This window comes from Saccopteryx bilineata, chromosome 7 (genome assembly GCF_036850765.1).
Source record: "Saccopteryx bilineata isolate mSacBil1 chromosome 7, mSacBil1_pri_phased_curated, whole genome shotgun sequence".
NCBI classification, from domain to species: Eukaryota; Metazoa; Chordata; class Mammalia; order Chiroptera; family Emballonuridae; genus Saccopteryx; species Saccopteryx bilineata.
Window position 1 is genome coordinate 39,577,176 of NC_089496.1, and position 27,480 is coordinate 39,604,655.

The 27,480-nt window shown below is 37.3% G+C and overlaps 1 protein-coding gene across 2 annotated transcripts in view; it reads left to right on the forward strand.

Annotated features, from left to right (window-relative positions):
- ITGB8 (integrin subunit beta 8) overlaps positions 1–20,110 on the forward strand; it is a 79,560-nt gene extending 59,450 nt beyond the window's left edge. For both annotated transcript variants that reach the window (XM_066239791.1, XM_066239792.1), the window contains exons 9-14: positions 1,780–1,914; positions 5,291–5,696; positions 8,057–8,282; positions 10,905–11,011; positions 13,941–14,104; positions 14,205–20,110. In XM_066239791.1, coding sequence (XP_066095888.1) covers positions 1,780–1,914; positions 5,291–5,696; positions 8,057–8,282; positions 10,905–11,011; positions 13,941–14,104; positions 14,205–14,327 — 1,161 coding nt within the window. In that variant the 3' untranslated portion in view covers positions 14,328–20,110. The remainder of the gene's footprint in view (positions 1–1,779; positions 1,915–5,290; positions 5,697–8,056; positions 8,283–10,904; positions 11,012–13,940; positions 14,105–14,204) is intronic.
- The last annotated feature ends 7,370 nt before the right edge of the window (positions 20,111–27,480 follow it).

Consider the following 27,480-nt stretch of genomic DNA (forward strand, 5'->3'; position numbering starts at 1 on the left):
TGCACCAATGGAAACGGAAACAGTAGCATTTGGCTTTATGTTCCTTATTTGCCTGGGCTAGGTATGTAATACCTTAACTAATTAGTCTGATTAACCTTAAACAATGGAAAAATACTAGTAAATCCAACAAAAAATTTACTCTGGCTAACTAATCTCCTTCATTTGGGATTCTGTTATTGTTTTATATATGTCTACATTTTTAAAGTTCTTCTGAAATTTCATTTTGTTGTCGCAGTCCAACAGAAACAATTCACAATTCACATAAAAGAATAGAAATATTTGCATTCTAGCTGTTCATTTTTTTTACACTTTCTTTTTACGGATTTTTATGGAAGTACATACAAATTTAGTACATGGTGAATGTGACTATGTTTTATTTTTTATCTTTTACATCATTATGCCATTAGAATTAAAATTATATAAAAATCATAACTAATAACAATAGCAATTTAGCTGAAATTAAGAAAGGAAAAAATAAACTATACTGAATTTTAAAAATTATACATTATAAAAATTTCCATTCTGCCTCTGTACCTTTTAGATATTAAAGGAAGCTTAAGATTGTGCCAGGAGCTTAATTTCTAAATGCTAAAACTGGTCAGCATTTTAGATACTTGTCTTCACACCCTGCTTGAAAACACTGGCATAATTAGCTCAAAGTTTTAAGAGAAGCAGAATTTCAGAAGGACAAACTGAGAGCGCTCAGAATATTAAGAATTTCCTTCTGACACAGTCTTACCTAATCCAAGTATAATTTACAAATTTTAGGAAGTATCTTGTTTTAGACTTACTACCATAATTCCATGATTAATTAAAAGGTAGCACACATCTCTTTATTGATCAAACAACTGAAGAAAAATTAATCAAAGATTTAGAAGCTATTGAAACATAACTTTTTTTATACTCTTTCCTTAATGACATATGTCATCTTTTCCCTTCCTTGTGTTCACTAGTATCTGTTAAGAAATTTTGCATGTGGTAAACTATTAGTTTTATGAAATGAAATACACACAGATCTACCGTCTATATTTAATGTAGCTAGAATTTTGGGAACTCAGAAATTGTACTGGAAAAATGTAGTGTGTGCTTGATACAGGATAGGCGTTACATAGATGGTTTTTCAAAGATTGCATAAATGAGTAAAAGGCTTTCTGTTCAGTAAGGGGCTCTAATTCAGTATTAAGAAGTGGGACAGATTTAACTGACACGAGCAAGCCCAGAAACTTGGCAAAAATCCTAGGCCATTCATGGAGAACTTAGGCCTATGGTATAGAAATGGCCTCCCCAAAATTTTGAGTCTGTATCAATAAGACATTTTGTGATAGTCTGAAGTATTTGAGACTGAAATGTTTTTTTAACAGCTGTATGTGTCAGAAACAAGTTTCAGATTTTAAGCTGTCAAGATTTACCCTCTTTGATGATATATGTGTTCTCAATGTTTTATTTAAATTTTATCACAGAATATAAATATTATTGGATTAAAATGATTATCTTTGGAACACAGGCTGAGTGAGATTTATCTTTGAAGTGATCAAAATGCAAGAAACATATGGAAATACATAAATTAAGGGCAATTAAATTCAGATAGTCTAATCCTTCAGTATTTCTTGGGTATTTCAAACATGATTGGGTCATTATGTGGTAATGCTGTTTTTATTCACCCTTTTTTTAAAGACAATCTTTTAGTTAAATCTAGAATGATTTAATAAAACTGACTCTGTTTAGTTGCTTACATTTGATACTGCTATAGTACAAAATTAAAAAATGATGTCTCTGCAGAAACTTATTTCAGAAGTGAAAGTTCAAGTGGAAAACCAGGTAAAAGGCATCTATTTAAACATTACTGCCATCTGTCCAGATGGGACCGCAAAGCCAGGCACGGAAGGATGCAGAAACGTGACAAGCAGCGATGAAGTACGTCTATGCGTGTTTTTCCCACTGCAAATACACTAAGTGGTTTGGCATGCTTTCTCGCAGAAAATGAAACCATTCTGAAAAACTGGACTTACTACTGACTCTATGGATCTTATTTACACTTCAAAGTAACTTCTATTGTCTCTTTGCAAAGTTCCTACTTGCTTTTAACTTCACTGACTGTTCTCTCAAACTCCCAAGTTAAATAAATATGTATTAAATATTTCTTCACTTAGCATTACACTAAGTGAATGAGCGTTTAAGGGTACACAGCATTATGCTAAGTGAATAAGTATTTAATATAATATATATGCTAAGTGAAATAAGCCAGTCAGAGGAAGACAAGTCCCATATGATTTCACTCATATGTGGAATCTAATGAACAAAATGAACTAACAAGCAAAATAGACAGTATCATACATAGAGAGCAGGCGGACAGCTGTCGAGGGTGAGAGCTGGGAGAGAGGGGTGGGGGGATTGAGCATAAAATGACAAAAAAGAGAGAGAAAGAAAGACTCCTGGGCACAGACAACAGTGTGGTGACTGCGGTGGGGAGGGGAAAGGCAGAGGAAGGTATAGGGGGATAAATGGTGATGGACGGAGACTTGGCTTGGGGTGCTGAACACACAGTACACGATACAGAGATGTGTTACAGAATCAGGCCCCAGAAACCTGTATAACTATGTCACTCCAATAAATTCAATTAAAAAATAAAATAGAAAAAAATAAAAATATTTATCCAATGATAGTATCTCTATACCAGGGGTAGTCAACCTTTTTATACCTACCGCCCCCTTTGGTATCTCTGTTAGTAGTAACATTTTCTAACCGCCCACCAGTTCCACAGTAATGGTGATTTATAAAGTAGGGAAGTAACTTTATAAAATTTATAAAGCAGAGTTACAGCAAGTTAAAGCATAGAATAATAATTACTTACCAAGTACTTTATGTCAGATTTTCACTAAATTTGGCAGAATAAATCTTTATAAAACAACTTACTATAGTTAAATCTATCTTTTTATTTATACTTTGGTTGTTCAGCTACCGCCCACCATGAAAGCTGGAACGCCTACTAGTGGGCGGTAGGGACCAGGTTGACCAGCACTGTTCTAGACCTAGGTGTCACAACCATTATGTATTAGAAAATCCTGTCTCCTCAAATTAGTAGCATCTAATCTTATGAGGTTGGTAAGACCTTTTTGGTTTCAAATCTGAGAATTCTCAGAGCAAATGTAAAACTGAAGGGTCACAAGCCCCAGAAGAGAATGGGAGTTATGGAACAGCTAATAAAGACCAAGAATTCATAAGTCTTGCACTTTGTGATTGTCTCAGTATGCTCACTCATAATGATCTAGGAGGAGGTAGGGAAATTTGTTTAGAACAATGAAAGGGAAGTGTCATCATTTAACTAAAAAGAGAATGAAAATGTGGGAAAGAGAGGCTCAGATTATAGCAGCACCAGGAACTAGGTCCAGAGGAGATAGGGATTCTCCTGGGACTAGCACAATAGAGAGTCAACACACAGAAACATGTTTTTAAATGGAATCCTTGGATGAAGTGTTTTTCAGTGAGTCATTTTCCTCTTGAGCATCAGTTGCTCCAAATTTAAATGGATAGCTGGCACTAGAAAATGTATAATCCCTTTTGCTTCCATCCCTAAGGCTGTATGGTATTATTTTCATGTCATAATTTTAGAGAAAAGGAACAACAGTTATTGAGAGAGATAAAAGATCTTAAGACCCTAAGAGTCAATAAAAGATCATCTTCCTTTCTCTTTAGTTTAAATAAACTTTTCTCTCTTGGTAAATTTAGAATCTGCAGGTAGTACAGTTGCTTCAACAAATTGTATATTTGAAATTAATTACTGCTAATTTTGAGTTCTGTAGGCTCTTCCATAATCACTCCTTGCATTTTGTTCAAAAAACATTATATACCAATTTACAAAATACATACTTGATTTCTATTAAATATAGAGAAAACTTGGTGCTAACAAAAGATAGCACTAATTTACTTTCTGAGAAAGGGTGTCTTCTACAAAGTAGATCCTCTAAGATCAGTTTTGGCAGAATGTTTTCCTGTACTTCTTTTATTTTTCTTTTTTCTTTGTCTACATCCTTTTCTTCTCCTCACTTTCAACAAGTTACATAAACAGTTTGACCCTCAGGAATAATTATGTAAGCCCTACACTTTGCTCTACTACTCATCAGTTAATTCTTAACATTCTTAGAGGCAAAAAATATTTCAAGTGTAACACCAACTGTATTGATTTTAATGTTATGAGACTGATTCTGATTTCTAATGCATATATATAATATATAAGCATAAATTAAGACCTTTCATAGTATTATATGTATATATACAAATATATTTGTCATAGGCTTTTGTTTGGATAGATATATATCCATAGATCTACACTTATATCTTTATTTCTGTCTATTCTATCTCTCCATCCATCCATCCACCCATGCACCCATCCTCCATCCACCTATCTATCTATCTATTTCCATCCCAAAGAAAAAGTCTAGCACAAATTATTTTTCAATTGCAATGGATTTCAGTCTATATGAAAAAAAATATAACCTTATTTGCCAAGGTACCTGAAGATCATATGGGGGGTTAACAAATATAGACACATTAAACTATGTGAAAAAATAAAGAATAGAGAAAAGGGGAAACTCTGGCAGGAGAAACAAATCCTGTAGTTTCATGGGGAAATGGTTCCTACCAGCCCCAATTCTCGGTGTGCACCGCCATCCCCACTGAGACTGCATGACCGTGTGTTGTGATCTGAAGACCTGAGAGTGAGAGTCCCCGAGACTTCTCTTTGAGTGAGTCAGAGAGAGCCTTGTGTTTTCCGCCATTAACGCCATGCATAAGCTAAAATTTAACTTTAAACTTTAGTGGACCCCCTCAAACACAGACACAAAATTAAAATTGTTCATTTGAACACCCCACCTCAGGGGTTTAAAGCAGTACAAGTCCTTTAGTTTATTTGATCCATCCCTTGTATCAAATATTCAGTAACCACCCATTTTAAGAATTAAATCTGGAAAATGACCTGGTCTCTTACAAGTTTGCTAAGAATTCAACAATGTAGAAAGGACATTTCAAATAATCTTGAACCCCTGTCCATTTAATGATGTAATATAAGCAAGTAGCAGTCATTGCATGCTTTAACTCTCTAGTCCATTAATTAGGAAATAAATAAAATTAAAAGGGGATGTTACATCTATGTATGAGAGAATACATATGTATAATTTATAAATGCTAATTTCTATAAGATGGAATATTGATTCAAAATTTCATTAACGGATATGATATTGGTAACAAAAATAATCAAGACATATATCTTTTCTTCCCCCTGTCCCAAATTTAGGTTCTTTTCAATGTAACAGTTACAATGAAAAAATGTGATGTCACAGGAGGAAAAAGCTATGCAATAATCAAACCTATTGGTTTCAATGAAACCACTAAAATTCATATACATAGAAACTGCAGCTGTCAGTGTGATGACAGCGGAGGACCTAAAAGAAAGTGTGTAGATGAAACTTTTCTAGATTCCAAGTGTTTCCAGTGTGATGAAAATAAATGTCATTTTGATGAAGATCAGTTTCCTTCTGAGAGTTGCAAGTCACACAAGGATCAAGCTGTTTGCAGTGGTCGCGGAGTCTGTATTTGTGGGAAATGTTTGTGCCACAAAAGTAAGCTTGGAAAAGTCTATGGAAAATACTGTGAAAAGGATGACTTTTCTTGTCCATATCACTACGGAAATCTGTGTGCTGGTAAGTATAACTATATAACTATATAAATGCAGTTTTCACTAGTCACTATTAAACTAGCATATATGTTAGAATATCTTTAAATCACATCTTTACAATCATCAACCCTGACTTTGAATTTAATATTTGAAGTTTCAAAGTCCATGAAATTAGGGCATGACAACAGATTTGTATCACATGATTCTGATATTGCTACTCAAGTGTGCTTTGACCTGGTGAAGATACATACCAGAAAAGGAAATTACTGTGATGTCTGACAGGCTTTCTATAATCAGAATTCTTCTAGGAGGATCTGATTCATTCTCATAAGTGGTCACTCCCTCCAGCTTGCTCAAAAGATAGTGAGCTACAAAAATAGACTTTTCATTCACTGGAAAATGCTTAATGAATTATTTTAGATAGTACTGGAAATTCATAGTACTTTAAACTTCTCTAGTTTATTTCTGGAACAATACCAGACACAAAATTGTCAAAAGACAGCATTCTTCAAGAAAACACTGGTTTCATTAGTAATGTAGATTATTCCCAGAGGCCACACACAGACCACATTTTAAAACAAAAACATGTCAAGTACTTCTTGGCTAATTAAATTTACTGCCACCTACAGGTTAGATCCCAGAAATTCTGCACCATTTAAAAATTAATACATATTCAGTGGGACACTTGAATCTATGTAAACACAAATTGAAATCATAAATAAAAATTAAAAAATTAATACAAATTATTGTTTTTAAATGAATTAATTTTTCTATGAAAATATGCTAAATCCATTTCTTGTTAAAACACCTTTTTAGTGTTTTAATTTTGATATATATCAATTAAATTATTGACAAATATTTCATTGTCATAAGCATATAGAAAGTAAAAAACTATATAAAAAATTTCTATTCTGTGGAAGCTAGAAATTTACCTTATACATATCACATAAAAATATGATGGCAAGTTGCCTTTTTATTCTCTTATACATACAAAGTATTTTATATTTTAAACATTTATTCAGCTCAACCTAGTATTATGGACAGAATGGATTATGGATGCTTTAAAACAAAGCAGTTATGACCTGCTAATTTTTTCAAACTAATCTGGTTTGGGACAGGAGGAGAAAGAATTCTGAGATCATGTTCCCATAGCTGTCAATATCTCAAGGAAGTCTGAAATACATTGGAAGTCCGAATCTCTGTTTATAGTAAGATATCAAAAAAATCAATGTCCTGGTACTCCTCTCTATGACTGTGATACTACTGACACACAGGCCGTTGAGAATCTGCTTTGAATTACTTGCATGTAAATTATAAGTGCAAACTGGAGGCTGACAAGTATTTTCTTCACTGGTCTCCTTCGAGAATAAAAACCCATGTTCACAGGTCGGCTGCCTAGGATTAGCAGTGCTGCCTGCTTACAGGGAGCGGGTTTGGCCGGTGTTTGTTTGTCCTGGACCTCCTTTGTTATCCTTAGCAAATTGCGCCATCCAACAGTAGACTCTACGGAAGTTACCTTGTGACGTGCTCCGCTGAGGACGGAAGCAAACAGGGAAGGAAGGAAAGAGGAAAGAAGGGAAGAAAAGGAAACGTCTGTGGCTAACTAAGCTTGAGAAACACTATATAACCCTGTAAAATGTACCACACACCCCCCCTTGATGATTTCTGGCCCACATCAGCGTATTCAATTTTGGATCCTTCCACAGTCTAAAATCCATGCACTACATATAACCAGTGTCTCCCTTGGCTTGTCTGCATAAACGCCCCCAACCCCAACACACACACGGACCTCCTTGCTTTCTCTCATTACCCTGTAATATGGTGCACAGCACACTTTTGACGGGCCTTGCCAATCTGCTAAAGAACGTCCTGAAGATGTGAGAGGATTAGTTTGACTTTCCCGGAGATCTTGTCTTGAACCACGGCACTAGCAGAACGGAAGCACGAGAAGCGTTTGCCTCAAGGACCTTCAAAGTGATCCCAGGCCCTTGGCAATCATGAGACAAAGACCATAAATTATGGAAGCTATTAATCAAATATCTCTGTTTTCAAGTCAGGTGGTTAACATTGCTTTGTAGCTTCTTTATATTTATGTTTTAAATTTAAAACTGAAGGTACAGTGACTTTCAAGTAGATGGGTGGCCACTGCAGCAGGGCAGACTTCACAACTGTCAGCAGCAGACATCAGGAGATTACTCTAGAACAGCTTTGAAAATTGACACTCCTATGTTCTGGCATTGTTTATATCAGGCAATCAAAGAAGGATGCTCTTTCCAGTCACTTGACTATCTGTGTTTCCATGGAGACAGGAGGGGGACTCACATTTGGAAATGCTTCACAAAGTCATGGCCTCAGCAACTTAGGTCCTGGGTATCTCTGTTGCAGGGCACGGAGAGTGTGAAGCGGGCAGATGCCAGTGCTTCAGTGGCTGGGAAGGCGACCGGTGCCAGTGCCCGTCAGCATCGGCCCAGCACTGCGTCAGCCCTAAGGGCCAGGTGTGTAGCGGAAGAGGCACGTGTGTATGTGGCAAGTGTGAGTGCACCGACCCTAGGAGCATCGGCCGCTTCTGTGAACACTGCCCCACGTGCCACACAGCCTGTGGTGAAAACTGGTATGTGTTCTCTACTCCAAACATGCACAAAACTGTCCTTCACTGTAGCTGTTTGTCCTTTTTTTAAATACTGCCTTCCACAATCTTAGAAGTGCTGGATCTTCTCCAAATAAATTGTTATCATCATGCTAAAAAGGGACTGAATGGGGGACTGGGGAATTGGAAGACTTAGATTCCAATCCTTGTCCACTAGATAGTTGTGAAAGTATCACAATTCATCTAGGCATTCCCTGATGTATTTTATTGATACATAATTGGCACATGACCATATACAAGTCTGAGGTTTTGATGTGATGGTTTTAGGGGCTGCCTGCTTCCCAGCTTACTATTAATTACCTATTTGATCTAGGGCAGGCTGTTGAAATTCTCTGTGAATTCTCTGAGAATATTCTCTGTGAATATTCCTGATATCAGAAGTGAGGATGATAATACTTTGTGACAGTTCTGTGAAAGAACTGAATCAGATGATTCATGATGATTCATGGAAAAAACAACAACTTTGTATTCAGTACACAGTATCACAGAAAAAATGTTAGCTATTATCATTGCTTTATTTTTATTAACAATAAGAAATGGTGGTGGTTATAAAGCACTATAGAAATCAATAATGGATAAATGAAAGGTGATATGTTAAATGAAGGTAGCATTATTGTTTTGTGCCAATAATTAATTTTCCAGTAACAGTTTGAGTCCTGCTCAAAGACCACTACTTTAAACAATCCTGTGCCTTCCCATTTGTTTTATTCAAATATTTATGACCTTCACTTTCTTGGATTGGTAGTTCAAGTAAAAAATTTTAAAGTATGCTTAGCAAATTATGTAACTCTCTTAGAAATACAGTTCTTAAACATAATGATAGAGTTATTTTTTTAATGAACCCAACAAAAATTTGAACTGTATATTCATTGCCAAACTTTCTAATAGTGTCTTAATATTAAAACATCTATGCTGGTTGTGTGTGTATGTGTGAAGAATATCTGTTCATTTCCTATAGATTTTCTTGTCAGGATAGAAAAGTGATTTTTTTCATTTTATTTTTCAGTTACAATTTATATTCAATATTATTTCATATTAGTTTGAGGTGTATGGCATAATGGTGAGACAAACTAGACTCTACTAAGCATTCCCCCGACATGTCTACCACCACGTGGCACCATACATAATTATTACAATATTACTGACTGTATTCCCTATGCTGTACTGTACAGCCCCACGACCATTCTGTAGTGACCAATTTGTACTTCTTAATCCCTCACCTTTTCACCCAGTCCCCCAACCCCCCTACTGTCTGGCAATCACCAGTCTATTTACTGTATCTATGAGTCTATTTCTATTTTGTTTGTTCATTTGTTTTGTTCCTTAGATTCCACATATAAGTGAAACCACATGGTATTTGCCTTTCTCTGACTGATTTACTGTATTTCACTTCACATAACACACTGAGTCAGAAATCATTTGCACTTTACACACCAATAATGCACTATCAGAAAGGGAATCTAAGAAAACAGTCCTATTTACAATTGCAAAAAATAAATAAATAAAATACCCAAGAATGAATTAAGCCTAGGAAGTAAAAGGCCTATACTCAGAAAATGGTAAGACACTAAAAAAAACCCCAAAAAACTGAAGATATAAATAAATAGAAGCATATACCCTGCTCATGGGTAGGAGAATTAACATCACTAAAACATCCATACCACCCAAAGCAATCTACAAATTCAATGCAATTCCTATGAAAATACCAAAGTTTGTTTTTCACATAACTAGAATAATCCAAAAATATATATAAAAACCACAAAACACCCAAAATAGCCACAGCAATCTTGAGAAAGAAGAACATAGTCCAAGGTATGCTAACTGATATCAAATTATACTACAAGGCTATAGTAATCAAAACAGCATGGTACTGACATAAAAACGGACACAGAACAATGGAACAGAATACAGAGCCCAGAAATAAACCCAAGCTTATATGATCAATTAATATATGACAAAGGAGGCAAGAGTATACAATGAGGTAAACAGTCTGGTAAATGGTATTGGGGAAAATTATACAGATACATGGGGAAAAATGAGACTAGGCCATCTTTTCTTACCATATAAAAGAACAAACACAAAATGTATTAAAGGCTTAAATGGAAACTTAAAACCATAAAAATCCTAGAAGAAAAAACATAGGGAGAAAAACCATTATTTTGATTTCATACATTAAATGATTTTAAGTGATTAGAAAGTAACTTTGCCATGGCATTAAATTCGGCCCAGATTACAAATAAGTGTCATAGCTTTCCCTCCTAGTTTCACAAGGCTGCTGAACTAAAGCAGTATTCTGTTTTATTTCTTGTAGAAAATACTACAGGCTTCAATCTTTTTAAAGATTGTATGTTTTCGCCTGACCTGTGGTGGCGCAGTGGATAAAGCGTCGACCTGGAATGCTGAGGTCACCGGTTCAAAACCCTGGGCTTGCCTGGTCAAGGCACATATGGGAGTTGATGCTTCCTGCTCCTCCCCCTGTTCTCTATCTCTCTAATAAAAATGAATAAATTTTAAAAAATATAAAACAAAAACAAAACAGTAAAAAAAAAAAAGATTGTATGTTTTCACTTCTGATTCCCCTAACAGGAATTGTGTGCAATGCCTTCACCCCCACAATCTGTCTCAAGCTATCCTTGATCGGTGTAAATCCTCGTGTGCTTTCATGGAACAGCATTATGCGGACCAAACATCAGGTAAACCAAAACTAAATAAGCAGAGAACTCTGAAAGTATCTGTAGAGAATCATGTTCCCCAAAAGGGCCCATAATCAACCACCCTGAAGAATGGAATAACTGTTTCAGTCTTCCAGAGAAGGTATTCTATAAAACCAGCTGAGTATGTTTGTTATGGTTTGGCTGAATTATTAGCTCTCCCATCTCAACTACCCTGCTAAATTCCCACGCTGTGCGCCTCCATGGGATATACCAAACATACCTTCTAGAGAGGCCTCAGTGAGCCAAAGAGTTTCCTATGTTGGGTCTCTAAGAAAAGACATCTATGGATCCATAATTACCCTTCATAACTCAAACTTGCTTCGAGTTATAACCTTCCTCCTGTCAAACCAACATTTTCACGTTTCAGGTGAAGCCAAAAAATTCTAAGTAGTAATGATCTGCTTTTTCAAAAGGGCCAACCCTCTCAGGCACTTTTTATTCTGATATACATAAAATTTAGGGTGAAGGATTATAAAGGTGGCAAGTGGAAAGCGTAGGAACTTTTAGTCTGAGACCGTGGCTTAAGACACGCTCCCTGACACTAGTAGCTAGGGAATGCCAGCCTTTTGTAATATTTCTGAGCCTGTTTCTTCCTCTGTAGAATGGGTGTGACAATACCAGTCTCAGAGTTGTATAAGCTTCAATGAGCCAGGGAACATGAAAAAAAATTCTATAAGTTAAACGATGACAAACTAATGAGACAAAAAGAGGTGAAAGCTGTGTTCTCAATTTCATTAGAGCCCAAAAGCCAGCGCCCCACTTGGCTCAGGGGAGGGTATTACACCGCCCATGAATTTGCAAGACAGCTGGAAATTGTGCCGTCCCTGAAAACATTCCTACTGCTACTATTATTTCTAGTCTCTCTTTCGACCTGGAAGAGTGACTTCAGCTCCTAGAGAGAGTGCACATTAAATAAGCTTTCTGCCGAGGTTGTGTCCTTCTTCCCTCGCATCCATACGAGTGTCGTCCATAATGGATCTGACTCTGAAAGGGGCCCATGTGCTGCCAGCTGGGGCTGCAGCAGTCACGCCAGAAAGCCAAGTGCCTTTTCTAATAAATAGAGCCCTTACTGTCAACATGTCGTTTATTATGTTAAGTAAACAAACGTCCTGTGACCTAAGTGTGGTGACAGAAAGTATTCCATTAAAACTCCTAGAGAAAGCCCTCGCCTGACCGAACCTAGAAGGTAGTCATGGCCAGGGCTTAAAGTTTGGCTACGCAAAATGACATTATAAGGCAGATATGTACCCGGAGACTGTCCTCTATCCTAGCCCATTAGAAACATTTGTAAAATGTATCAGTAGCTGGGGAATCCCCTCCTCTTCACAACTATTGTGCAAGGACAGGGAAAGGGCATTTGTTAGCCACCTCTATTATCTATCCACTCAATCACACTTAAAGGGCGTTCTTTGGTCTTTCTGGCTAAGCCTCTACTAGGCGAGAAGCCAGTGAAGTGGGATCAAGCCACATGCCCCCTCTAAGGATCTTAGCTGCCTGAGTAGTTCTAAGTCAGCCAAGGGAAGTGACAGTCTGTCAGGATGAAAGGCGTACACGTCACAAACTTGAAGATCGCCGTGAAAGACTCCACGGGCATCACCTTTGATGATGAGACCTTGGTTTCTGTGTGTGAAAAACCTGGAACAAAGGAAAACTTGCATTTTGTGTTTGATGCTTCTATTGCCATTAGTGGTCCTCCAGCCTCTCTTAACCTTTCTTTCAAGGAATCTTATCACTCACCAGAAGACGGGCTCTGTCTTCCCACTTGGAGAGGAGTCCTCGCCCTTCTTACTGAGTTCTTGGCTTATGCAAGAGCACACTTGGCCATCCCTGGGAATTCAGACACAAATCACTCAGGAATGGATGATGGCTTTGCTAAGTCTTGGCTGGTCCCCTCCTGAAAGGCCCTCTCAGGGAGTGCTCCAGACATTTAGGCAAAGTCCCCCAAGTCTGGAGAATAGGCAAAAACACAGTACTCGTTAAGGCCAGGAGGTAATTTTGTGAGTCTGGGACAACTGGTAAGTTCTGTGGAATACTTGCGTATTGTGCAACTCTGTTTCTCTTAGATTTGGATAATACCTCTGGCAGCCACAAAGTCTGTAGACTTTCCAGCTAGAGTTTGCCAAAAGTCTGGTGCTAAAACAGAAACCTAGCGTGCTCCTCCTCTTAATGTATCCTTTTCCAGTGAGTAATTATTTATTCTTAAAAAAATACAAGTGCAATATTTAGATGCAAAATTGATTTGGTTAACAGACATGTAAAAAATAAATAAATACAAATTGAGGAAAAAGATTTGTATATTGTTCTGAATTGGACACTCATTTCCTGCTGAGGATATGTGTGATGATCATGAAAAGTCACACTGCAATTGTAAAGGAAATATTTATTCATCTGTTATAGTACTGATTTTAGCTTCTGCAGATGTTTACTTTATTTCCCATTACTGGTTGCAGCAAATGTTGAGCAAACATAACAAGAGAAACATAAGCTAATGAATAGAGCTATAAAATAATTTTTTTAATCCTATTTCCCACTTGTGATCAAGGGTACACACCACAAAAACTGTCCCTCCCTCTGTCATGGATGCAGCTATATTTGGTTAAGGGATTTGGACATATTCCAGTTAATACTACTTAAAGTATCAAGCTACAAAGAAATACTCTTATTAAATACCTTAATTATGGCTATTCTACAAGGGAGATTTTTATGTTAAATTTATTATTATAAATATGTAATAAAATTTGAAAGCTTACTCTTTGAATCAACAGTAATGGGAGGCCTCCATTTTCAAAATGTAGATTTGCAAATATCTCTGGTCTATTAATCAAGATGATAAACACTGTGTACTTGTTGGAGTCCTTCAATTTACTCATCCCAGTTTTAATCCATTTATCTGTTTGCTTCATTACAGAATGTTTCTCTAGCCCAAGCTACTTGAGGATATTTTTCATCATCTTCATAGTGACATTCTTGATTGGGTTGCTCAAAGTCCTTATCATTAGACAGGTGATATTACAATGGAATAGTAATAAAATCAAGTCCTCAGCAGATTACAGGGTGTCAGCCTCAAAGAAGGTCAGTGAATTCTAAAAAGGAATTACTATCAGCGTATCATTGATTGTCTACTTCCAATATGTAGGTCATTAAGTAATGATAGTATTTCTTCCCCATTAAGGACAAGTTGATTCTGCAAAGTGTTTGCACAAGAGCAGTAACCTACCGACGTGAGAAACCGGAAGAAATAAAAATGGATATCAGCAAATTAAATGCTCACGAAACTTTCAGGTGCAACTTCTAAAAAGATAAAAAGTACTTTATGGGAAACTGGATTTTTAATAATTGCTCCTAAAAATGATAGTTTTAGAAGTCACAGGAGGAGCCAAATGTTGTAGATCGTGTTAGTTGCTGGTTTTCCACTCCAGTGAAGACTGACAAGCAACCTCGTCATCATGTGACTCATATCGCTGCTGACTTTTTCAAAGAAAAACGTGTCTTACTACTGTTTGAGACTAGTGTCGTTGTAGCACTTTACTGTAATATATAACTTATTTAGATCAGCATAGAATGTAGATCATCTGAAGAGCACTGATTACACTTTACAGGTACCTGCCATCCCTACACTTCCCAGAGAGACACAATGCTTTCGAGATAGTCTTGACATTGTGTCACTGCAAGGGTACAGTAATCCCTGCATGGAACGTGCAAATGAAATAATAATAATAAGGCAGTTATGTTAATGTTGCCAAACATTTGGCAGTGAATAGACAATAACAGATAGATGAATAAATGGTTTAGTGTTTCACTCATTCAAGAGGTGAACAGATAAAACCTTAATCGTGGAGGATATTGCTTTTGAAACTGTGTCGTTTTATGCATGTATGTTTGTTTTCTTCTTTTCTCAAGATGGATACTAATTCCAACATTCTCTCCTCTTTGCCTTTATAGTTTGGTTTTCTCTCTTACAGGATAATTTTATATATGTCACAGATGACTGGATTAAATAAGTGCTAAGTTACTACTGCCATAAAAACTTAATAATACAATGTCACTTTATTAGAATACTGGTTTTAAAAAGCTGAATGTTTAAAAAGGGACACTGTAAAGTAACATCAAGATCCGAACAGCTTTGTTGTTTGTGGATGTGGAGTTTGGCATCTTCTCACCTGGTAAACTGGACGGACTGTTTCACCATTTCATTTGTCAGATCATCAGGTTAAAATTCATGAGATAGTTAGAAACTCTGCCTCAAGCAAAGCACCACATTTTTGACTGAGCTTTCTCAGATATTTACTCCAAGTAGATATCGGCATTTTTCAAATTAAAACTGTACGAAGCTGTATTACGTTTGCCCTTCCATGAAGTCTATGGACACTCTTTCCCTGTATCGCCTCGACCTCACTGGCCAGAATTCTCAAAGTACGTAGTTGGAGGAAGACAGACAACATCTTAGAAATAAGATAATTCATCCTTGAAATAGTCAGGAAATCAAAGTTGAAATGATTTCTCAAAAACCATCCCAGTGATTAAGCGTCAGCATTCGAAGAGATCTTCTATTTTCTTATTGCAGGCTAACATTCAGCGCACAAAATCATGCTACCTCTTGAGTCTTTAAAATATCCAATTGGCAAGTGTCTTTAAGTGTGATTTACTGAAGTCTTAGGTATTGGAGCATGGAAAATTTCAAAGTGGAGCAGAAAAGAGTCATTCAAATTGAACTGACCATAACTGGCTTCCCATCTTTCCTGCTAGTCAGCTTCTAAGAACTAACTACAGGGCAATCCACGCCTTGACCTGTGTGAACAGCAACCCCTAGAGTTGTACATTGCTCAAGCCAAGAGACTGATACAGAGGCCACGAGCTTTTCTCTTCCCCCTGGAAATTTCACAATTACCATGTCCCTGCAGACTTAGTCTGACTGTATTGGCTGGAAGTCCAGTAGTCCTGTGTGCAGTACAAAACTTTGCCTATGACAAAATGTCTTCTTATAATTAACATCCCAGATGGGCTGCCTTGCAGCACTTGGGTTAATCAAAGTGCTAGATACTTGCCTTTCACGAAGACTAACACCCCCGCTTATTCTACCTTAGGTAATTTTAAAACATAATAAGTTGTTCTGGAGCCAACAGACGCAGCAGCTCCCTCAGCCCTTCCTACAGCCAACCAATTATGACTCTAAGCTGAACTGTATTTCCTCCCCTGAATGAGAGGCTGGGGACGTTGACATAATTCAGTGCTGTGACTCGCTTTGTAAGATACCCTTGATCACCAAGGCTAACGTAGAAATCATAGTTTGCAGTCTACCTATCACACATAGCATCCTTTCTAAAAGGAAAGTAAATAAATTCCTGACAGCCCCCTAAAAGGAAAACAAAGGGAAAATCCATTTATTAAAATGGAAATAATTTATAAATGAACATTACATTGTTCATAAACTAATTTCCATGCAGAATGAATTATCCAAAAGAGCAAAATAAAGTGAAACCCTGAAATGTCCAGGGTTTATATTTTTACTCTCTCACTAGTTTGCACTAATTTATAACCACCCGAGGCTGTAATCGTAGGAAGAGACAAACTTCCTGAGCGCCAGTTCAATGCTAGATTGATGACTGTAGTTACGCTTGTGATGTGCTTTCTTTTTTTATTTAAAGATCTAATTCTTAAAGATTTTAGAGCTTATATTTTACTTGAATAATTGGTATGTTCCTGTATAAAGGTTTTGAGAAGAGAATTAATATGTGACTAGTTAGAATTAATTAAAAGGTAAGGGAAAACAGGGTATTCTTAGATGAAATAATATTTGTATATAGAGCCTATTTTCAATATGACCACAGGAGCCTTTCAAAGTCACTGATATTGAACACAAGTAATGACATTTTAGAAGGTTAACAAAGTTAAGAACTTGACCACTTTTGGTACGACACCATTTCTGTGTCCTGAGGTATGTCATGACTTAGCAATGTGCCATACATACACTACAATATAACTGTGCATTTTATTTCTCTGGGGACATCTATACACTGCAGCGTGCATGGATTTATAAGCATTTGATAGCTTTTTCAAAATTTGTTAAGATTTATGAAGTTACAGATACTCTCTACAAGACTCAGAAATTCACTAAAAATCTGATTATGTCCTAAACGTTCAATGTAGCTATGGTTAATAAAATTTTTTTAAAATACTTAAACAAGATAAATTCTTTTCTACAGGCAAGCTTTTTCAAAAATCAAAATTAATATTAGTGTATGCATCAGATGCAACACTTCACTAAAAAATAAATTCCAAATATTTCTTAATATATATACTTACTCTCCATTGAAGATATTCTTATGGATGACAACAGGCCTCCACGAGACAGAAGGATTTTTATGATGTACTATGAAAACTGTTCTCCAGGCCCTGGCCGGTTGGCTCAGCGGTAGAGCGTCGGCCTGGCGTGCGGGGGACCTGGGTTCGATTCCCGGCCAGGGCACATAGGAGAAGCGCCCATTTGCTTCTCCACCCCCACCCCCACCCCCTCCTTCCTCTCTGTCTCTCTCTTCCCCTCCCGCAGCTGAGGCTCCATTGGAGCAAAGATGGCCCGGGCACTGGGGATGGCTCCTTGGCCTCTGCCCCAGGCGCTAGAGTGGCTCTGGTCGCGGCAGAGCATCGCCCCCTGGTGGGCAGAGCATCGCCCCCTGGTGGGCAGAGCGTCGCCCCTGGTGGGCGTGCCGGGTGGACCGGTTGGGCGCATGCGGGAGTCTGACTGTCTCTCCCCGTTTCCAGCTTCAGAAAAATACAAAAAAAAAAACAAAAAACTGTTCTCCATAGAATTATATTCCTCCAGGTTCCTGGGAGAGCAAATTAGACTCAATGGCTTTTCCTTCCTTTCCTTATGCCTGTTTCTTCCCTTCTTCCACTGAGTTTCCCTAAGGGATTGCCCTAAAACTTCAAACTCAATAAGCCTAATTGTGAAACATACCCAAATGTACAGGTACAATGAAGTTCTTCATTTCCAAACATCTTTTACTGACCTTTTAAAACTTATTTGAATCTGTACACCTGAACAAAGACAGATCTATTAAAAACTAAGAATTTAACATTTTCACAACTGTTAGCAATTCAGTTTTAAAGGATTTGAGACCTACCTATTTTAATAAAAGTTTCAAGTAAAATATAGCTACTTAGGGGTTCAAGCAAGTGTATATTGTATTTTTTATTTGATCCTAACATTTAGCTTATGATTGCCCTCATTAACATTGACCTTAAGAACTCCTTATCATGCTATGCAAATTAAATTGTATTACTTTTTTTTTTTAATTCAGCGAGAGGAGGGGAGGCAGAGACAAGACTTCTGCATGCTCACCAAAAATGTATTACATTTCAAAGAAACATGAAACTACCTTTCAGGTCATTTCCCTTTTCTTTTATGGGTCCTCTATGGAAAATTAACAATGGGTAACTGATTATACATACACATTCATATTTCATCAATTCTGAGAGGTCCACTTTTATAATATAATGTCTCTGAAATTGTGATGTATCTTGCCATTGTCTGTTAGATGCAGTGTTGAAACTTGTGCTTGAATAAATATTACACTAATTAATTTTAACTCAATGTTTGTGAGTATAGAGACATTCCTTTTTACAGATATTTGAGAATTCATTTATGATAACATATGAGCCAGTTTTCAGTACAACTCAACAGGGAGCCTGATTATGAGCTCACATCCTGCAGATCTTTGAGTTATAAAGCTCTTTCAGCCTCCTATTTATGCTGGTGGCTAAAATTTCTGCAAACCCTAGCTTAGCTGACAAGGATGAGTGGCTTTCTCCCAGTCTTATCAACAAGTTTTTTCTTTCTATTCCTTTATAAAGAATACTTTCATATTATCATCTCTCTGCTAAACATAATTAAATGGAAGAATATTACATGTAACTCGTAATTAGATTTTGCAGCATCTTGTATGTATTGCATCGGTGACAGGAGAAAAATATAAAACCAATCAGTGCTGTCAGGAAAAAATGTTCTTTTTGAGTCTTTCTGCTTTTTTATTCTTCTTTAACATTTCTGTTCTTTTGAGTGGTTCTTTTGTTCCTTTGGTTCTGATAAATATACCTTCAAACTCATATAATGACTGTCATAAAATGGCATATTTAAATTATTTTAATTATACAAAACGACAACTGTTCAGTTTTCTGGGCAGCTGTTAATAAAATACACGAGAATAACAACACTACTCTTCTATCTACCTGAAATACTTTTCTGCATAAACTTTATCTTTGTAAGCTAACTTGATTAATCAGGTTTCTAACCTCTACAACCTACTTCAGTTAAAATTATTTAACCCAACAATTAAAAAACAAAAATAACCACTGAAGTTACCAAGGATGGAAAATGTGATTTGTATAAAGAACTTTTACTAACTTTACACTGTACTACAGATAAATGTGATTTTGATAAAAATTCCGCACAATGACCAGTATGGTACATAAATTTTATTAAGAATATTGAATATAAAGTATTTTCTTTCTAAATTATAAAAAAATATAAATTTGCATATATTAATAAAGAAATTCATTTTGTGTATATTTAATATAACTTGAAAACCATTTCACATTTACCAGTTACTTCATTTTTCAACCTCTACAAAAATTTTTTTAAATGTTTTTAAATTATCAATAATATAACCTTGTTTCATTTAACAAGTCTTGCCTTTGTAAAGATTTTAACAGAGAATGTATTTTTAAATTTAAATATTTGAATCTAAAGTAGCTCTAATAAACAAATCCTCATTAAATAAGTTTCATATTATTTCTGGCTTCGAATTATACATGAAATTAAATCTAAAGGATACAGAAAATTGGGGGATATGACAGTTTCATATAATATGCTATGAAGCTGTTCATATAATTCTGATTGACTACTAACTGCTGTTTTATGTATTTATTAAAGAGCTGACACTGTAGTTCTGAGATGTCTATTTTTCTAACAGGACTTATAGTAGTTATGACAAGGCATTTAATTAATGCATCATTCTGTTTAAAAGTAGGTGTTAATCACTATAAAATTTTATGTTTTAAAATAAAAATGTAAAAACCTAAGAGTTCTCCTTTATTTACCATTGTGTTCTACGTGACCCTCAGAGCTGCCAGCCAACAGCACACTGTCATATGAGGAAATGTAGTAACAGTCACATACTGTCATTAGTAGAGAACATTACATAATTCCAAAACTACTACTTCCAGAAAATTGTAGGACCAATGACAAATGTGTGGGGCCATCCTAACTGTTCTGTTTCCCCTTTGATGCTGCCCAATGATGGAAACAGAATAAATACCCTAATTACAAAGAAATGAAAAAGTAGCTAAAAGATAAATCAAGATTTTCCCACCAGCCAGAGACTTGTAGCAACACCTTGATACAAAAATAACACGTCCACAAATTTCAATCCCATGTCGGGAGAGCCCTATTTAAACTATTGCAATTTATGAAATATTCCTGTGTTGTGATCTTTCTTTACTTAATCTAGAGGAGAGAGTAAAGCGGATAAGGGAACACCATAAAGTTAAATAAGACATGTAAACAGATTTCTTCTCCTTTAGGAGATTTAACAGTTTGAAGGAAAAGGTACATGCAGCAAGTTTATAGATAGACTTGATTTCTAGGCTAAAAAGTTGAAATTTTGGTTACTAGGAAAAAGCAAGCCTTGAAGTGTTTGCACAGGAAAGTGATATTACTGAAATTATATATGGTTTGGCATATATTTATATAAACTAAATATAATTTTTAATTAAATATCACTTTTATACCCTCCAATACTAAATGTAAATAATATTTAATATTATTAACTGTTACTTAATGCTGAACCTAAATACTAATTATTTATTTACTTTTTATTAGTATAAAAAAATTAGTATATAAAAGCAGAAAAATATTTCAAAATCCCATTCCCTAATAGCAATCACTTTCACATAGAGTCCTATTTTCTTTTTATTTTATTAAGTATTTTATCACTTACATTGTGCTGATAACTCATGTTTACTGTAAAACATCCTAAAATACATACTAGTCTAATCCAGCCATTCAGAGTTGACCACTGAGAGAGAGAGAGAGAGAGAGAGAGAGAGAGAGAGAGAAATAGATGATAGATCTCTAAGAAAAAAATGCTATAAATAGCATGATATAAAGATTTTTTTCTTCAGCCCTGGCCGGTTGGCTCAGCGGTAGAGCCTCGGCCTAGCGTGCGGAGGACCCGGGTTCCATTCCCGACCAGGGCACACAGGAGAAGTGCCCATTTGCTTCTCCACCCCTCCGCCGCGCTTTCCTCTCTGTCTCTCTCTTCCCCTCCCGCAGCCAAGGCTCCACTGGAGCAAAGATGGCCTGGGCGCTGGGCATGGCTCTGTGGCCTCTGCCTCAGGCGCTAGAGTGGCTCTGGTCGCAACATGGCGACGCCCAGGATGGGCAGAGCATCGCCCCCTGGTGGGCAGAGCGTAGCCCCTGGTGGGCGTGCCGGGTGGATCCCGGTCGGGCGCATGCGGGAGTCTGTCTGACTGTCTCTCCCTGTTTCCAGCTTCAGAAGAAAAAAAAAAAAAAAAAAGATTTTTTTCTTCAAAAACATTTCAAACATTTTCCATATCAAGAATTTGAACAATAATTTTAATAGACAGATATATCTCATACTTGAATGTGCCATAATCATAGCTCTTATATTCATTGAGAAAAAGGAGCAGAATATGATATCAAATATAAACACTGGTTAACAACCTCAGTATTTAACAAGAGGAAATTGGTTAAATAAATCGCTTGCTGAATGGGATAGAGTCATATACTTATAAAGAAAAGGAGCCAGTGGAGAGAGAAGTGTTCCCATTGGGAAGGTTTGGATTGGTCTATGGAACAACAGGGGAATGTTTCAAATTGTGACAAAGAGGAGTCAAATGAGTTTGGAAAATTTTCACGAGGAAGTAAATAAATATCTAGACAAAAGTATAAAGGAAGGGAATATGAGCTATTGCTGTAAGGAAGATGTGAGAGAATTTGGGGACTGGCGAGATAAAAGTGATAAAAAAAAAAAAGTCAAAGAATTCTAATGCCAACTCCAAATATCACTACAGACTTCTAACCAAATTGGATAAAACTCCTAGTCTGGTCTCACACACTATATTGTTCTTGCCAATCCATGACTTTTAGACTAAATTCTAACTTCATCACAATATTTGGCCAGACAAAACTAAAGCTGTGAATTTTTAAACCATGTCAATGATCCCGGTTGGCTCAGTGGTAGAGCGTTGGCCTGGCGTGCAGAAGTCCCGGGTTCGATTACCAACCAGGGCACACAGAAGAGGCGCCCATCTGCTTCTCCACCCCTCCCCATCTCCTTCCTCTCTGTCTCTCTCTTCCCCTCCCGCAGCCGAGGCTCCATTGGAGCAAAGTTGGCCTGTGTGCTGAGGATGGCTCTGTGGCCTCTGCCTCAGGCACTAGAATGGCTCTGGTCGCAACAGAGCGAGGCCCCAGATGGGCAGAGCATCGCCCCCTGGTGGGTGTGCTGGGTGGATCCCGGTGGGATGCATGCGGGAGTCTGACTGCCTCCCCATTTCCAGCTTCAGAAAAATACCAAAAACAAAAACGTCAATTATCATGCTTTCAATATTATCAAAACAAACCTATTTAAAGGTTAAAATCTTCCTTTTATCTAGTTCTTTATATATGAATATTTTTTATCATAATTAAAAGCAGTGGTTGGCTGTTTGCAAAAAACAAATGACGCCTTGGCTTTTAACATGGCAATCCTTTAGCACTTGTTTGGACTGGTGTATCACTTTGTACTTAGAACCTGGTGCTGTTTAGACTTCTTCCAATGAATTGCCTTAAAGTCTAAAAGAATTCTCAGACTATAGTGATGAAAGAGAAACTCTCTATTGAACTTTGTCATTCTCAATGTTGTTTTTCCACTGTTATGACTACAAAATACATTCTAACTAACTTCACTAAAGTCATGAGATAATCTGCCATTAATTAACATTTTCCCCCACATATTGCCCTATTAAATTCGAAATAAGCTATAAGTCTATGGTTCTCAAAGAGCAGTCCCCAGACCAGAGGCGCCGCAGTCACAGGAAAACTTGTTAGAAATGCAGACTTTTGGTCTCTACCCCAAATCTTCTGAATCAGAAACTCTGGGAATGGGGCCCAGCAATCTGTGTTTGAACAAGCTCTCCTGGTAATTCTGATGCCTGCCAAAGTTTAAGAACCATGTCCATAAACAGTGAAAACTAGCATCAGGAGACCACAGTTATGGATTAGGCTTACTAGGAAACCTGGGTGAGTATCTGATACTCCTGATACTCAACACCCAGTGCAGGTACTCAAGTAAGTGAGTGCTGAGTGAGTCAAAGACGTTCTCTTTTCTGTGAGTCCCTCAGACGTGTTCCTGAGAAAATATTGTGCTCAAAATGTGTCTGTGTTCGTTAAAGTTAAAAATCAAAGTAATAAAATCATTCTCTACATGTTGTTTGAAAAAAATAAGGTCAACTTCAATTACTTTTTGTAACAAGCCTAACATCTCATTTGTAAACGCCTACAATCAACACTTTTAATCCACAGCCTTGTCTCATTTTTCCGTCACTACACCCTCTCTGTTCTTAGCAAAAGCTAAATGCAAGTAGATTCGTGTGTGTGTGTGTGTGTGTGTGTGAGAGAGAGAGAGAGAGAGAGAGAGCAGTTGGAGGATCCCCAGCACTGCCCCAAACAATAGGGAAATTCCTACCATGGCCTGTGAGTTCCATCTTAGAGGACAGAACCTTCTCTTCACAGTCTCACCTCCACCCAAGTATACAACTTCTCCCCTCCTCCCTCAAAGACACTGGAAACTGTCCGGGCCCGCTGGCTGTCCTCAGGGAGTACAAGTGGGCCACCCACACCAAGGACAGCTGAGCACAGCATCCCTTCCGTTCCACTTCCTGCTCACTGAGGGAGAAAATCCTTCTGCCGTGTCACATTTTGAGGAATCACATTTGTTTTTCTTTTTCTCTCAGGTCTAAAACACCTCTCTCTCTCTTGCCCTGGATCTAATTTTATCTCCTTTTGAAAAAAAAAAAAAAGGTAGCTCTACAGATATGCATCCAAATCTCTCTCTAGTTCACTAAATTTTGTATTTCTTTTGGAAGGACTTCTGGGCTGGGAAAAAAGGGAGAAAAATCTTAAGGTGCCAACGAATAGAAAAAGTGAAAGGAAATATGTTTATATGTATATGTAAGGGCAAGGTAGACCCAAAGCATAAGAAATGGTGCTGAGAACCTGGGACTCCAGATCCCTCGGGCCACTTATACAGAGGGCAGAGATGGGGAGGAAAGACTTAGACCCCTGCCTCAGGTCTCTACCATACCGCTCTGAGCACTGCCTCAGGGATATTCCCTCAGCTTCAGCCTGGGGGGGGGGGCTTGAAGAGAACCACTGGGAGCTTTGAAATGTATTCCCTACATCTAGGAGACAGGCCTGCTGCCTGGCTCATGACAGAGAAGAGGCTTCACCACAGATTAGTGCTAATAACACATAAGGCTATGGCCTGGGCTCCACCACCTCCCCGGAAAGCTAAAGGGGAGAAACAGCTAGGACCAGGTGTGTCTATACTAAATCGAACTAAGTGTCTATTCTTATTTATCAGGTTAGAGTATAATTTGAAACAGAATAAATAAATGCCATTTTTCCTTTCAAATATCAAATAACATCAGACTATATATCAGATTACAATTTCAGATCTAACAACTCCCTCTCCCCTGATCAGAGAATCTGAAAAAAAGCAAAACACATATACTGAAAACATGTTTAGTAATTCTGTATAGTATGATCTTTAACTGGATTTTATATTTTATTGCATTTAAGGTTGATGAGATTAACTCTGCATAAAAAATATTCACTTTAAACTATAGAATGATTTTGCAAATACAGGTTACTTTTCACTGGCAATTTCCTAGCTTCCTTCTGTTTGACTAAGAGCAGTTATTTAAATAAAAAATAGAAACACAAGATAGTTTTCAACATTTAAAATGACCACATTAACATTTAAGAGGTACTCCCCTTTGCCCTTAGAAGAATTGTGAAAGACCATTATTAAGTTTCAAGATTTCATCACCTTGTCCTCTGATGACATTGAGCCTGAATAAAAAATATACATGTAGCTTTCCTTGAGTCAAAATCAGATGACCAGAATGTTAACTATATGTGTCATTTAAATTGCCTTCATTAATAAAAGATAAATATGCAATTTAAGTTTCTTCCTAGCTCCTCAGTCATTTAGTAAGCACAAGCACGTATCTTAACTCTCTCTTCTAGTGATGGCTAGATAATTGCCTAATTAGTCAGTAATCACTGGAAAACAAGAGCAGAATAGGTGAAGGAACCTCCACACTTCCAAAGCATTGGGGAGGAATAACGCCATCTTTAAAATGATGGTGAGTGAAGGTGTCAGTGAGTCCTTATAACAGGTGTGGGTGTTTCGAGAATAAAGGAGAGAAAAATAGGCAAGAAAATAACACAGCAGAAAAATCTTCATCACTTATCTACCAGCCCTTACACACACACACACACACACACACACACACACACACACACACACACTTTCTCTCTCTCTCTCTCTCTCTAAGGTCATCAATCATGACACAGCTGTCCAGAGCCTCATTAGGATTTTTTTCTTATGTATAATTTCACACAATATAATGCACACATTTTGAGTTTATAGCTTGAGTTTCAATAAATGTACACACTTATGTAACTGCCACCCCTATTAACATATAGGACATTTCTGTTCCTTTAGAAGGTTCTTTATGTCCCTTTCCAGTCAATACTTCCCCTCCTATGTGTCAACGTGACTAAGACACAATGCCTAGATATGTGGTCAAACATTATTCTGAATATTTCTGTGCGGGTGTTTTCGGGTGATAATTAACACGTAAATCAATGCACTTTGAGTAAAGCAGGTTGCGCTCCACAATAGCCTCAACAGAATCAGTTTGAATTGAACCAGTTTGTTCTATCACTGAAGAGAGCAGTAGGCTGACCTCCCTCAGGCAAGAGAAAATTCTCCAGCAGACTGCCTGTGAATTCAAACCTCAGCTCTTTCCTGAGTTCCTAGCCTCCTCCTTCATATATTGCACTTCTCATGTCTCTAAATTACATGAACCAATTCCTTAAAATAAACCCTCTGAATTATAATACACACATACACAACCCCTGTTGGTTCTTTTTCTCTGGAAAACCTAACACCCCCTCTGCAATACAATTACTGATTCTCTTACCATCACCAAATAGCTTTATTTTTCAATTGCAGTTTCCATTTGGTATTATTCTGTATTAGTTTCAGGTGTACACCACAGTGGTCAGACAATCACGGGCTTGACAGAGTGGTGCCCCCACCATGCTTCAAGTGCCCACCTGGCCCTATACAGTTATTACAATATTACTGGCTATATTCCCTGTGCTGTCATCTACATCTCTATGACTGTCCTGTAACTGCCGATTTGTACTGCTTAGTTCCTTCACCTTTTTCAACTAACCTCTCAACCCCCTCCCCGCTGGTAACTGTCAGTCTGTTATCTGTTTCTATTTAAACAGCTTTCTTACTTGTCATTTCCCTCAAAATTAACAACTCACCCAAATCCGATCTTCTCATAGCAATACTAAAGTACAGAAGCTAGCATAATATTTAATAAATTATGTTTGCTTTCTTAAAGTCAGGCTTACTCTAGTCTAATAGAAAACTACTTTTCAAAAGGATCTTGACACACATACATATAGTTGTATAACTACCACCACAATCAAGATACAGAATATTTCCATTCTACCCAAAAGTTTCCGATGCCCCCTTATCAATTCTCTCCCTATCCTCAGCCCCTGGCAGCCACTGATCTGACTTCTGTCCCTAGTCTCCTTTGCCCAGACTGTCAAAAAATGGAATTACATAATAGATAGCCTTTTATGTATGGCTTCTTTCCCTTGGCATAATGTTTCTGAGATTCAGCTCTGTTGGCATGTATAAGTAATTAATTTTTGTTGCTGAATTGTAAGGGACCATTATATGGATGTACCCCAATTTAATGATCCACTGACTCGTTGAAGGGCATCTGGACTAGTTCCAGTTTCTGGTTATTATGAGTAAAACTGCTATATGCATTCTTTTTTTTTTTTTTTTTACAGAGACAGACAGGAACGGAGAGATGAGAAGCATCAAATATTAGTTTTCGTTGCGCATTGCGACACATTAGTTGTTCATTGATTGCTTTCTCATATGTGTCTTGACCGCGGGCCTTCAGCAGACCGAGTAACCCTTGCTCCAGCCAGCGACCTTGGGTCTAAGCTGGTGAGCTTTTTGCTCAAACCAGATGAACCTGCACTCTAGCTGGTGACCTCGGGGTCTCAAACCTGGGTCCTCCGTATCCTAGTCCAGTGCTCTATCCACTGCGCCACCACCTGGTCA